At 46.0% G+C, this 14,911-nt stretch overlaps 1 protein-coding gene across 1 annotated transcript in view; it reads right to left on the bottom strand.

Moving 5' to 3' along the window:
* Positions 1 to 4,831: 4,831 nt before the first annotated feature.
* LOC142585846 (fibroblast growth factor 9-like) overlaps positions 4,832 to 14,911 on the bottom strand; it is a 123,798-nt gene continuing 113,718 nt past the window's right edge. The window contains exon 3 of the mRNA XM_075696900.1: positions 4,832 to 12,741. Coding sequence (XP_075553015.1) covers positions 12,538 to 12,741 — 204 coding nt within the window. The 3' untranslated portion in view covers positions 4,832 to 12,537. The remainder of the gene's footprint in view (positions 12,742 to 14,911) is intronic.

Raw genomic sequence — 14,911 nt, 5'->3', positions numbered from 1 at the left:
TTTTCGTGTGGTCCTGGTGACAGTCCACCTGCTTTGATCAAGACGTACAGGTCCTTGCTTGTTCCAGTGCTTACTTGTATTTTTAATTCTGCCTTAAAGACGAACATGTTCCTAAAGGCTTGGAAAACAGCGCGCGTCGTTCTAGTCACTAAGTCAGGGGTAAAAAAGGCTGCGAGTAACTGCAGGCCTATTTCTCTCCTATACGCAGCATCTAAATTATTCGAGTCAACTCTGCGCTCAATAATTTCATTCTCTATTAGAAATAAAATCATTGCTCAGCAGCATGGATTCATATCGGGACGATCCATAACCACCATCCTCGTTAGCTTCACGAAGCATGCCTCTCAAGCAGTGTATAGGAAGCGACAGCTGGGTGTCATTTATTTTGACCTGATTAAGGCGTTTGATGTTGTATGCCACAAAATAATCATTCAAAAGTTGATGCAACTTGATCTGCACCACTCTGTCACAGCGCTGATGAGAAGCTACGTACGCGACCGGTATACTGATACGTCAGCGTAGATGATCAGTCGCCAGAACTTTATGCGGTTACAAGTGGAGTTGCTCAAGGGTCTGTCTTGGGCCCTCTTCTTTTCTCGCTATTTATTAACGACGTTTCGGCAGTCCTTCAAAACTTTTCAATTTCGTTATATGCTGATGACGCGAAACTTTTCGAAGCGGTAAAGAAATGTTGATTGCGCAGCTCTTCAGAAGGACATAGGGAATTTTGCGTCATGGTGCGCTGCAAGCAAGCTGGTCATAAATGCACCAAAAACGAAGGTTGTAAGCTTCACGCGGAAGACTGAACAGGGCTTTATTTCCCTATAGCGTTAAAGACGTTCTTTTGCCAAGAGCTCAGGGAACGAAGGACCTTGGAGTGTACTTCGATAGCTCTCCGAGTTTCTCGTCCCACGCTCAACAGACGAGCAGCGCTCACTTCGAACGCTCGGCACAGTATGTCGGGTGACGAGAGACTTCAAACAACCTGGGCCATCTGTAACGTTATATAAGAGCGTATGCCTTCCAGTTCTTGAGTACGCCTCCGTCGTTTGGGATTGCACTTGTAGGTCAAATTGAGAACTTTCCGAAAATGCGCAAAAAAGTTCACATCTGTGAACAACGATTCTGTCAAAAGCATCCCATCTCCATCGAGCTAACACAGACACTCACGTTACCTATGCTCACCTGTACACGCAACAAATCGGATGTTCTTTTTTTCCCCACAAATTATTACACGAAAAAATCTGCTGCCCACACTTGCTTTCTAATGTGCGCTTTTACATTCCGCAGAAAGGCACAAGGAAACAGCGCGCCTTTCAGCCAACAGATTTTACAGCGAAGCTGTATACCTCTACCCTCCAAGGAAATTTTCGTGTCGTAAGCAAAAAATTCTCCATACGTCGGCCGGTTCCGGAGATAGTGCAATGCCGGGCCGACCCGCGAGGGAGGTGAAGCAGGCGTTAAGCATTCCCCATAGGTGGGCTGATCCCGAAGATAGTGCCATACCATGCAGGCCGACCCGCGGCGGAGGTGATGCAGGCGTTAAGCACTCCCCATACGTAGTCCGATGCCGAATATAGTGCGACACCGGCCTGACCCGCGGCGGAGGTGAAGCAGGCGTTAAGCAGTCCCCGTACGTGGGCCGATCCCGGAGATAGTGCATGCCGTGCCGACCCGCGGTGGAGGTGCATTTCGTCATCAAGGGGCCCACATGCACAGCCTCGCTGGTCATCCTTTTTCACAGAGTGGAAGGGCACTGAGATGTTTTTTTTTTGTGACCCTCTATCTAGAGTGCAGGTGACATACAAAGCCCATTCAGAGCGCCTGGATATCATGATGGCTAACTTTAATGCTTTCCTAAAAGGAGTGCCAGACGAATTTCAATAACAAACAAAAGCTCTTATATCTGTTGTGCGTTCCGTCATTCTGTAATCCTTTTTTTTTCTGTTTCTCCACTTTTGATTTGTATTCTCTTCGTGTACACATTTTATGCTCTGTTAAAATCTGTATCAGCGAAAAAGAAATAGTAAACAACACCTTTCTGGCGGAAATGGCGGCCTTTGCTTTCTTTGGGGGCGGGGAATTCGAACGTTTCCACTGTAAGTTTGCCGTCATGTTTCAGGCTCGTAGTAGTGGCACCATGGTTTGTGCTCGATCACAATTGCAGACAAGAAGTCGTCACCCTCATTGTGATACCGGATCAGATGAGTCAAGGCAGCGCAAAACCTTCTTCTGGCGGTGGTTCAAAATCTTGGGCATCCATTGCGCACACAAGAGCCGATGACCGAGAGGTATTATGGTGTGAACCGAACCGCGACTGATGTTCACACGCTCTGCCAGTTCATCGATGTTTATCCTCCATTCTTGTCTCATCAGCTCATCAACTTTTGCACTTGTGTTGGGGGTGATTGCACGATGGCTTTGGCCCGGTCTTGGATCGTCTTGGCAACTTTCACGTCCTTTTTCAACCGTTTGCTCCAATGCTTCACAGTGGCCAATGAAATGCAATATTCAACGTACACGGCAGCCATACGGCGAATAATTTCCTTTTGGGAAACACCTTCAGCTGTCAAAACATTCACGGCACCCCGCTGCTCAACTTCTGAAGTGTCCATTACGTCACGCAACCATGTTCAATCCAGTGTATGAGAGCATTAAAGAACATTTACCCTCACATCTGCGTTTCAGTTTTGTAAATGAAAGATGCCTGTGTGCTACGCGCATGCCTCGCAGATAATGAAGCGAACTATTATTTCGAGAGGTGGGTAGGCTCACTTTCATTTAACTCGCCCTCGTTCATTAGAAATGCGAAGATACAATGGAATATACAAATGCTTGATAAAGGGCAAAAAAGTGTCACTCGAAAGAAAGTTCACTGCACGTATACACAGAACCTCGCAACAAGATATTTAAATATACGTATAAGTCTCCAATGAATCTACGTATCTAAGAAAAAGTCACTCTTTATAATGCGTCAAGCAAGGCATGTAGCGCAATCACAGATTCACAGAATCCTAGATGCCGCCCCCATTCCATCCACTCCATCCGATGTATCACGTGCGACGAAAGGCGGCGTGCTTGCTCCCCGCTTTTCTCCTTTGAGCACGCAAGACTGAGCCACCATTGTCGGCTCACCCGTTCCCCCCCCCCCCCTCCCCTACTCTTTCACTCGCACATACAGCATGCGACGCGCGGTCATGGCGTTATTGCCCTGAAACTTCATACGAAACATGAGGGCGACGGCGACAGCAGGAATGCGCCTGGAGTCTCCATATAATTGCTATCACAATAATATAATAATAGTATCCGACAACCGAAGCGTGCCGTGGCCGATTACTTCCTGCAAGAGAAGTAACAAACTGTCACCATGCGACAATTCGCTGCGCTGCAACAATGCATCTTTCTTTTTCCTTTTGTGCGGCGGGGGCATCGAAATGAAAAAAAAAACGCAAAGAAGAGTATGGTGGCCACAATCTAATGCCTACTTTGGGCACCTAATGTGGCTACCGAATGAATATCGAAGAAAACGTGAGTCACTTGGTCCACCGAGAACCATACGCATAGTGCTCGGTATTTTACACCGGCGAGACAAAACTTTCCGGAGAGGTTGCGCTCAGGCGAACACGGTGTAATTCGTGAAGTCTTCACAGTGATGGCGGTAAGCGACCATTGTTTTTTTTTCTCTTCTGGTAGCCAGAAGGCGTCGAAAACTCTGCCAGGCGAGAATTCACTCTGCCAGAGAAAACCACACGCGCACAGAAGTACGCCGCGCGGTGGTTTCGGGGCAACACAAGAAAAACGCATGTGCTCTGGCTGGCTCTGGCAGCCCGCGAGTATGGTAGCGAGAATAAAAAAAAATTAAGAGGCTCAATGTATCCTCACAAATAAAAGTCAAAGTAGAAAAAATAAATAAGAACGTAGTTACCCTCGCTGGCTTTAGTGTCTTGACATGGATGCTTTGGCGTAGGTGAAAAAAAAAAAAATGTTGATACTTTTTTATGCGACATGACGGCACAAATGAACCACCACAACGATTCGTCTCATCGTATCTCGCTGCGTGTTTGCGTGTTTTGTCAACTTGTCTGATAGTGTGTTGATTTGGCTTGTCTCGCTGTATGTTCCGATCTAAGACTTTAGAAAAGTAAATGCACCTTTGGCGTCAAATGTTTATAACAACATTAAAGTTCCCGAATTGAAAATCTAAAGCATGACTTTGGAAATATCAATGCACCTTTGGCATCAAAAGTTTATTAGAACTTTATACCCATAAAGTGCCAGAATTTAAATCCAAGCGCTCCCGATTCCGCGGCCTCAGCGAGATGCCGCGACAAGCCCGGCCGCCACGCATTTGGAACTTTGTGCTCGGATGGAGCTCCTTGCGTTACGACATGTGACTCCCGGTGCATGGGCGTTGCCGCGAAATCCAGCCCGATTTCGCAATGTTCGCGCTAAAATCTTTTTTCGAGCGTGAAATGGACATTCTAGACAATATCGAGCATGATTTTTGGCGCCGGGTGTTGTTTTGGCCGGCGGCGCGCATGGACAGCACGAAAAAATTTCGGGGAGGGGGGCTGAAGCCCCATAAGCCCCCCCCCCTGGCTACGCCCCTGTTGGACACGGTAGATAAACAGCCATTGATTGATTGATTGATTGATTGATTGATTGATTGATTGATTGATTGATTGATTGATTGATTGATTGATTATTTGAACGAATGTGGGGCTTACGGTGTCTACCTCGCGGCGTCAACCATTTTTTTTCCAGAGTAAGCGTGACCATGAGATGGTTTCCACCTGTTGATCAGTCGAGAGAAAAAAAGAAAAAGATCGTATGCAGTTGCGAAAGAAGAGATGTTTATTTCGTAGGAGTTTCCACTGCAAGGCTTTCAAGAGTTCTACAGCACGTCTTGTACACAAAGACAAAGAACACAAATTTCATACAATACTATAATACCAGTATGTGAACACAATTTAAACGAATTAAAAAAATCTGATGCATCACTACATGCACATCTATGCTACAGTAACAACTATACCATTGTGTGCTTGATGCGGGGGAAGAAAGTGGTGCAATTTGGGGAAGAGTGAACGTGCTCAAGTGGCAATTTTGTGACGATTTGTCGAAGCCTGCCACCCGTTTTTGGCATATGAATATTATTTTCATCGCCGTTCGGATGGCCCAAAGTGCTTTCGATTCCTGTGGTTTGCGAATGCGGCCCTTAAATAAGTTTGGTGACACAGTTTCAATGTCCACACCAGATGTCAGACGCATCGCACTGCGGGACGGATGCGTACCCGTAAAAATCGATTTACCTTTCCAATACACGAAAAATTAGTCTCTATTGACAGACATTAGTGTCGAGGACACACTGTACGTGTACGCCTTTCTTTCTTGATTGAGAACGGTGGCAAACTTCAATGTAAAACACGAGGAGAAAACAACACATGGGTACCATATGAAACAATAACTAGTATATGTACAAGACATGTGCATGCTTTACATTTGATGAGCGAGGTTGGTATATATATATATTTATATAGACTATCTACACTTAAAGCTATGAGCCTAGATATGAACGCACGACGAGAAATCGGGACAAAGCTGCTATTGCGGCAGCGTCCGAGCGTACAACTTGCGTACAACAGGGAAAAAAAATTAAATCGCGACCACGTGACTGTGAAAAGTTTGCTGCTGTGCACAACTAGCGTGCAACTCGCTCACGGCTGGTGACACGCCTTGTCGGTGTTCCACTCCGTAATTCTGTCCGAGTAGAAGTATCAGAGGATCAAAATCTTCTTTTAGGAGCAGCCTGTCGCGTACGTTCAACTGTGTACTTCTAGTGCGGGTACTGGTTCTGTGCTAGCACCAACGGCGAATAGCAACAAGCTGGTAGAAAGGTATAAAAGTACAAAAGTGAAAAAACGCCTTTCAAATATCCACCGTTGGTTGCAGGCCTTTGCTGTGAGGCTGCATAGCCGTCTCTTTAAATGCGCTGTACAGTTTGTCACTGCGGCCTTCGTCACGATAGGACGGTGCGAGTTTTGACATTTTTCATGCTTGAGCATCTGGTGCGAGTGCTCCTGGCACACTGTTATTGACCTAAGGAACATATGTTGTTGATGGAGTCGATTGGGGACAAAGCCGTACAAAATTGACGCTCCAATGTCGCCATCTGTGCGAGGGACCGTGGAAAACGTGACGAAGGCAGCACTGACACATCCCCTCTCACACACGCTCATCACTTGTTCTTCGGAAGCCCCTCAGTTGTAAAATTCTAAAAATACATCTCAATCGCATCTCCAGCCTATGACACTCATGTTCTATAGCTTTTCCTAAAGCTCACTTCGCATAATGAAGTTCCTTTTTAGCCACCTACCGTGCACTTCAATTTTATTTCGATTTATTGCTTCACATAATATTTACAGCTCATCGAGTATGCTGCCAAGCTCACCATCGAATGCCAATAGCGTGGATCCTTTGTTCGCGCCCAGCTACCGCAGGTATTATCGTTCGTTGATACGATCAGTACTGGGTACTGTCAAGCGCCTCAACAAGAACGCCTCTGCAACGAAATGACCTGCGTAACGAAGCAATAATTCTATCCCGCCTCCATTGTGAGCTGCAGTGCACGACCTTTGCAACGAAGTGACCCGTATAACGAATGATTACGGAGGGCCCAAGCACTTAGTTATAAAGGTCAACTGCATCACGATTAGGTTCTAAACTCCTGTGATTTGGTACATTTTAGTCAGGCATTTCTTTTTTCCGAAATGACATACATTTCTGGCTTGCAGTAAGCGGGCCGCTCTGGGTATAGATGGTCGAATATATATCAGATTGCGGTGCTTTTAGCAACACTGTAGCTCGGAGAACTCTCGCCGACTACAGACACAATAGATTTGAAGCGGGCCCGAACGTGTGCTTTTCGTCCGCCTTCCAGTATTGGTCCGCTGAATAGCCAGTTTTTACTGGCGGGAAAGCTACGACGTGCAGAAAAAAAAAAAAAAAATGGTTGTTCGGCTGAACACGTACGCGTACACGGAGCTCACTACCGCAGCCGAAATTCGAATAGCAGACATAAAAAGAAGGTTCGACCTTCGCAATGCGTTAAAGGGACTCTAAATAGACGAGTAGGTCAAGCCTTATGAGTAAATTACATTTCTATAATACCAACAAAGCCACTCAGAGGGTTAGAGCAGGCTTGGTCAGCTGTGAAACGTAAGGCGGGCGGCGACGCCGGCTTGAAGTTTCTGCACCACTTCGCTGTGACGTCATTGATTTTGACGGCGAGCCTAGTTATTGCAAAGATGTACTTCCTCGTATTCTGAAAGAGCCAGATGTCTGTAAGCTAGTTTAGAGAACAGTCACTGCGCTACAACGACCGAAATACGTGAAAATACTTTGAGATACGTGACGTCATACTGACGTAACTGCGAAATTCAAGAAATAGAAGTTTGGCATACGTTTTACCTTCTAATGACGGACGTTTCACAGCGAAATTAACAAAAACACACTTTTCAAAGTATGCTTTATCAGTGTGATTTGGTTCAGGGTTTTTATTTAGCGTCCCTTTAAGGGCGCCTCGCGACGACCGGTTTCGGAACCAGAAAGGAACACACGTGGAGTGCACGGTTCAGCGCAAGCACACGGAAGGTGATGTAGCACTCGCTGCGCGATTTTCTTTTTCACTGTACATTTCACATTGCACTCGCATAAAACTGGCTTAACTTGCGCTCACAAACTTGTCAAATATACGTTCAGAACATTTACAAAGCAGCGAAACTAAGCTGCACTCACTGTAGAACGCAGAAAATGGCAGTAAGATTCGAAAGGCGCATGGCTAATGAAAGGATGCAAGCTCGATTACTAGGGAATTAAATACGCGTCACGATTCTTACATGGAGTAAAATGTGTGGGAAAAAGATGCGATGACGTTACCTGAGTATTGCTCGCAGGTGCATACCAGCCAAAAGTGGCACGTGTGCAAATAAATTGTTGCGCTACTATCAAATTAAAGCCAGAGGGCGCTTGTTGCCTTCAAATCTTAAGTAAGCATATTGTTTATACTTCTTTCTTGAAGGAATTTTTTTTTACAAGCTAGGCACACCTTGAACACGTTTAAGTCCATCAGAACTGCGACAGCTCCCGCTGATCATCGTGTGTTGTTGTCGAATCTCGTGATGTGTTCTTTATTGTTATTCTTTTCGTTGTGACGTTGTAACTGCGTGTCGTCAAGACTGTCAATAACGTCACTGCAACTTTTGAGGGACAGAATAGTCAAAGCTTTTATAGCGGCATCTCGGGCCTTTTACACGTAAGAAAAGACGGCATTGGAGGCTGAGGAAGTTTAATGCAAAAGGGTAATTAACAGCAGAGCTTCGTACCGGCGCAAGTTTCTTTTATTATTATTTTAACGCATGTAGTTTAGAACTTCTGACGTTTCACAATCATCTTTGACGACGTTTTCTGCTATACTTTCAGTGACAAATCTGCATCCAACGTTTGTTTTCTCATCGCGATGAGTTGGGAGAAGACGTCATCGCGCTTAATTTGCTGTTCTTCTCAGAATTACAGTTAGCACGTTAACTTATTCGGCGGCTCTGTGCGTATTCCTGTTTCCTGGGAAACTTAAGTGTGATCCGGCTTTCGCACCCAAGGACGGCAAACACACCTAAAATTTCGCTGAGGGTCTACACTTTCTAAATACCAGAAAGAAAAAAAGAAAAGGCTTTGATTTTATAGACGAGAGTCTTCATTTGTCGTCCACTAGCGCTTAAGTAAAATTACAGCTATCGCCTTCGTATTTCAGCGTTCAGTATCAACGTTCTTTGCCTTCCAAATTGTTTGTGCTATGCGTTTTGACACTGCGCTGTTGATAATATTCATACGTATTCTTCTCATCTGCCGATGTGGTGTGTTTGCTTGCCTTTCCTTGAGTTTAAATTTCTTTCCTTCAGCAGGTGCGTGCTTCAAAATGGATCGCTCTCAAAGCTGCATTGTATTCCTCGGGTCATAGTTTAAAGACGAAAAAAAAAAAGAATCTATGGCTACCGAGTTATGTCCTGAGTACGAAGTGAGTTGAAATGCAATTGCGCTTCGCAGTAAAGCAATGAGCTACTTTGCTAAGTCTAAAACGGGAGGGACAAGACTCGGTGCTACAGAGCAGGTGTGCTGCTCTGGACAGCATACGCCCGTCGCAAGAACTACTGTACTAGGCACAGCACAGCAATAGATAAACAAGGCCGACACAAGCTAGTGAGGTAGGTAAGGATTGACTGCGTGCGACGTCCCTCGATTGGGGACTTCCTAAATGCCTCTATACTTGCAATAGCTTTGTCGTTGCAAGTGCCCGTACATATGAAATATAGATGAAACCTTTAGAGTATAGCTAAGGAGATTAACTATACGAAATGGAAGAAAAGATTAGCTTGCCTATACTCTTCGCTGGCTACACGGAGAAGCTAATCGAGTGGTTTCTCTGACACGTTACAGAATTCGCCTTTTATATTCAGTGCGCTGTTTACGAACAGCCAGCAAATAAATAATTTGTGGGGAAGTTGTCCTTGTAATTTGATGCGTGCGACGTGCTGCTGCTCTGTTGAGATAAAGTGTCGGAGCCTTGGGTTAGGAACGCGTTCATCGCCTGGCATGCGATGTGATAAATACATTTCTTTGTATGAGAAACGATGCATTAGAAAAATGAGGGAAGGCAGCGGATACAATTTTTTTTTCTTAGAGGCCATGCTGCCAGTGAAATGATGTTAATAAATAACGAGTACAAAAGGTATTCGTGGTGGAAGCGTTTTTAGTTTAGTTGAAGAACAGAGTCTTTTAGAAAAAGCAGATGAAGTTTGATCGGGTGATGTTACTTCAGACGCTTACCGAGAACTCGGGACAAATAATTGCGCAACAAGTAAATCGCTTCAGGACTCAGAATAGTGATCAGATACACGTTTCCAATGCAAGGAATGAGCACAAAATAAATAGTGTAGAACAACCGTCGAATCGTTGAACATATCAAAGATGCGGGGAGCCGGGATCAGTGTACCAGAGCTGATAAATATTTGTCGCTAAAACTGGACCATGGTACTGGACCACGTATATTAATTTCCGACTGGGGAACCTCTGCTCCAACTGGATAAATAGCAGATAACAGGTAATAAGTAAGATTTTAATTTACGAAGGATATCAAGTGAGCACCTAACAACGTAGTTGTCTTAAACTTTCAGTTTGTAAACAGTACATGTTGGAACCTTACTACAGCTCTCAGAACAATTAGACAGCGCATATAAGAGGAAGGTCCTTCGCTTGCTTAATTGAGAAAAAAGAAAGAGGTAAAAGAAAGAAAAGTAACAGAGGAGAGCGAGGCTCGGAGTATTGATGCCCCGCGTTGTATGTAAACAATCGCGTGCTTTTCCTCTTTCAGATCTTTTGAACTCTTGCTAACGCCAGCGCTCCTGCACCTTACTACGCACAGGAACGTCGAAAGGAACAGAAATGCGAGAAACGTTCGAACATGTACCTGATACACGCACACACACGTAAAAAAAAAAAAAAGAGAGCACGGAATCTGAACAGCAACAAAATCCACTTTAGACGCCACTTCATTCGTCATAAGGCGTGCCTCAACATGTATATACAAAAAAAAAGAAATTACAGTGATTAAACTACCGTTTCTAGCTATGGCAGTAGAAAAGAATCAAAATGCATGGCTAGCAGTAGCTCAGTATATTGGCGCCTGCAGCGAGACGACCACATTAAGTGGTGCCGTATACAGGAACGAGGGAGTGTTCCCGGACGACGAAGCGAAAGCCGTGGCAGACCACGACATGCACTCGGGCATGATACCGAACAATGTGCCTGCATATGGCTCTCGTGTAAAAGGACTCTAATACCGAACGACTCGGCGCGCCCTCTTGTTTGTGCGGGATCACGTCTGAGGACGAAATAAGCGAACTGTCCTCGCATCGCGTCGCCGTTATGAGAAAGCATTGACGTTGTGAATGGCACACCACCCGGCTCGCCTGAGGCCACATCAAAGCACTCCTTCTTTTTCGGAAAAAAATGTAGATCTTCGCGTAGTCAGTGTTGCGAAGCTAGCGTAAACATCACAAAGCGCGCACTTCAGTAGTGCGCATTGCATCGGCACGTTGTCACAACTCCTCGAGAAACAATACTACCCTTGTGGGGTCACCAACGTCCTCTTTCATGACTGCGAACAGCTTTGTGTGCTTCACATAAAGATAAAAAAGAAGAAAAAGAACACAACAACATGCACATACGCGATGCTGTAGCAACTCGAGATAACACAGCCTTATAGTTCGTTCCACAAGCATACTCGGTCCACTCCACTTTGCGATGGTCTCCAAGCGTCGTAGATGGGTACATACAGTCCAGACATCAGCAGTGCGTTGATTCCAGCAAGCCGAACAGCATGGATGTCCCAGTATATAGCGCCCGCACTCGTCGAAGTGCGAACAAGCATTTAGCGCCCGCCAACAAACAATGTCGTTCATTGCAGAATTTTTTTTCTTTATCTAGAGAGCACAACAAGTTACACAGGCATATGCTTCCAACTAAATAAATGCAGGCCGTTCACATGCTTTTCGGATGTGAACAACTAGAAGCCAAAAGTTCTTGTATGCTTCAAACTAGGGACATGACCTTGTTCGTACTAATAGAATTTCGACGACATTGCGAACGTTCGTTGCCTTCTGCCAATCGAATACAAGGCCACAACGTAATAACAGATAAAGCGTGCAGTCAGTTTTCGCTGTTATGACTCGATGCCGGACATTAAACAGGATTTAGTTCATAGCAATTCCGGAGGACACCGTTAAACCAAGGCCACACGCATTCGGCATATACGAACGGAGCAGCTTCGTAGGACCACAAAGTTTCTAGGAGCCACTTGATCATATGGAGCGCCTCCCACTGTGTTTTTTTTTTCTTCGTACTAGAACAAGAGCTGCAGCAGTGCATTCGTTTCTGCGTTCGTCAACGATATTATCGTGCGCCAGTAAGCGCACCGCGAGAGAACAAAACGGTGAAGTGTGAAACGCACGACTGTGGTTCTTGTGCTAGCAAAATGAAGAACCCGCGTTGAACAGCATGCGCGGGACGAGGCAGTGACACTGGAGAAAGCACCGCCGTGGAACGCGCAAACAGTGCAGGAAGACGCGTCGGCCAAGTGCGAGCGCGCAGGTCACGGCTACCACTGCTGGAAGGCCATTCAGCGGCGATCCTGTCGGCCGCTGGAACCCATTAGACGGCACGCAATGTCGAAATATGTCGTTGTCGATCTCGAAGACGTAAGCAACGGCACTGCAGCAGAATTAGTCCGATGGGACCGGCTTTTCATTCTGGTGCTGTCACCGGCGATGTTGTGTGTCACGCGGCACGAGGCAACAGCCATGCCGACTGTCGCGCCGTTGGCGGGGAGGCCTCGGAAGTCTTGGGAGAGAACGACGACTGCTGGGCTGCTCTGTATAACGCAATAACGCAGGATGACGACCCGCGGCTTCTCGTCTACGGGACTCAGGGCTTGAAGTCCTTGACACTCCTGGGCAGGAAGTTCGTGCCCTTCTGTCGCGGCCGGCGACCCCTCTTGACGTGTCCGTTCTTGCCGATGGACAGGTACCACCGCCAGCGGGTGCCGCGCGAATAGCGCATCGACGAGAAGGTGGTGTACGAGTTGGGCAGCTCGGTCAGCTGGAAGATGCACTTCTCCGAGCGGCGCTTCTGCGAAGACAAAGAACAGAACGTCAAGACGTGAGCAGAGTTCTGTCTTTAAAGCACTAACTTGCACAAGCGTCATGACTAACGTGAAGAGGCTAGACTTTCCTAAACATTCATAATCATGGCAGGCTATAAAAAAACCTGAACTTATAATGGTATATATCAAATATGATGGGAGGTACATGTATATAAGCAAGCACAAGCAAAGAAAATAATAATAGTAATACAAGAACAGACAAAAAATACCCACTCAGCAGCTGCAACAAGTCGAGCGACTAATGCGAATGTAAAGGCGAAAAAAAAATGTCAGATGACCCAAGAGGAGACTGTGTCCAATATAGTTGATTAAGCCAGAACACGGACAACGGCAGCACGTAGCAGCGGAATCACATGAACATGTTATGAAAACACTGCTTAAGCTATTGTGCATTGTGTAGCACAAAATACAATTCATAAGTTGACGCATGCCACGTGACACGATTCATTGTCGCTGCTACAACAATGCTCCGAAGACAGTTTTTAATCGACTCCTTATAGGTTACTGTATAACTATGCATACCTTCTGTGAAGAACGCGACTGAAAAATTTTATGCAGGCACGTTGACAAGTGCAATAGTGTACTTTTGAAAATACATCTTGCTTCGGATTCATCAAGTGCTGCGAGAGGCACACTGGCGAACGCTAACAGCAAGAACGTTAGCCCGAGTCGCAGGCGCCTACTCTCGCATACGCACTTGCGTTTGCACACATACCATATGCAAGTGCAGGCGCAATTTTGAGTATTGAAATACTTGAAACAGCTGTTCGGCGGAGCAGTTGCGCGATGTTGGCGCAGCCGCATAGTAAGCGTGCAGAATGGGAGAACAATGGTGCCTTGATCACTCATCGCAACGGCTGTGTCAACTGCAACATTGTATCTGAAAATAACATGACGCGCCACTTCCCCACCATGTTTGTATGACATCTAGCTTTGAAGTTTTGTTTGGGCCATGCATTCGGGAGGGGGGGGGGGGGCTACGCAGCCTTTGACACTATCTGTCACTGCCTGTCCAGCTCAGCATAGGCAAATGATAAGAGATGATTTAAACGTTAGCACTATAATCCGTGTCTTGTGAAGACATGTAAGGACATAGGACAAACCGATACGCCAGCAAGCGGCAGGGACAAGCACTTGTCCCTGCCACTTTGTGTTTCCGCACTGGTTCAGTATCGATAATGCAGTACCAACATGCCCAAATCGCAACCTTGTTGGGTTATATACTTTGCGTAAGAGTATGAATGACGTGTAACCGAGATGTCCCAGTTCAATGTCGTGGAAGTGCCGAGTGAAACCAGTGCAGCAGAGTCTGAACACACTCGCACGTTAAATATACGTTTAAATTAGTTACTTTTGTTTTGAAAGCGGCGGGCCGACAAGAGAGGATAGAGCCATCGGCGGTGGCAAGCTTTGACGAGAGCCTGAATATGGCCGCGGTTGCAATGATGTTGCCACAGGTGAAGTCAGCCTGGCAGACATGACCTGCAGTTGTTAACCTGAGCGCCTCTTTCCGCGCCAAATATGTTACCATGTGACAAACAGTGCAGAAATCTTGCAGAAATCTTGCAGAAATCTTAGAAGATTGTGCAAAGCTTTCTTGCGCGCTATCCGCGGTTCACTGCGGAAGACTAACTGTCTGCACGTTCCTGAGGAAAGCTTCTCATGCCGTCCAGAAGCCTACTGCTTTCAGAATAGAAGCGCTTGCAAGACCAGATGAAGTGCTCTATGATCGGCCACTTCGTTGCACTCAGTGCAAGATGGGGAAGCAGCAGCGCTGGCCTTAAACATCTAATGCCGGAGTGTGCAGGCCGGTCCTGTTCTTTCTCTATATAGGAAGGTGGCTTCCATGAGGCTAAGTGCTTTTGCAACACAGGGCTGATGCGGTGGTTCCCGATATGAACGAAAGTGGCAACGGCTAGTCTTTTTATGCAGTTGGTATTTCACCGGAGCTCTCACTTTTGTCTGCCTTGAAAGCGTTTCTTTGCTTTAACCTCTGACCAAATCTATCATAACACCGTGGTGCAGACTGTGCCTCATGAAGAGGGTAAAATAACTTCTAAGTGTGTCCTTGTTATTGTGTGGTTAAGCATGCCTATCTAGTTCTCAAAGCAACTAAGTTTAACGAAGTCTTGGACG

This window comes from Dermacentor variabilis, chromosome 6 (genome assembly GCF_050947875.1).
Source record: "Dermacentor variabilis isolate Ectoservices chromosome 6, ASM5094787v1, whole genome shotgun sequence".
Taxonomy (NCBI): domain Eukaryota; kingdom Metazoa; phylum Arthropoda; class Arachnida; order Ixodida; family Ixodidae; genus Dermacentor; species Dermacentor variabilis.
The sequence above is the reverse complement of the archived record's forward strand: the minus strand, read 5'-3'. Positions and strand labels throughout refer to the sequence as shown.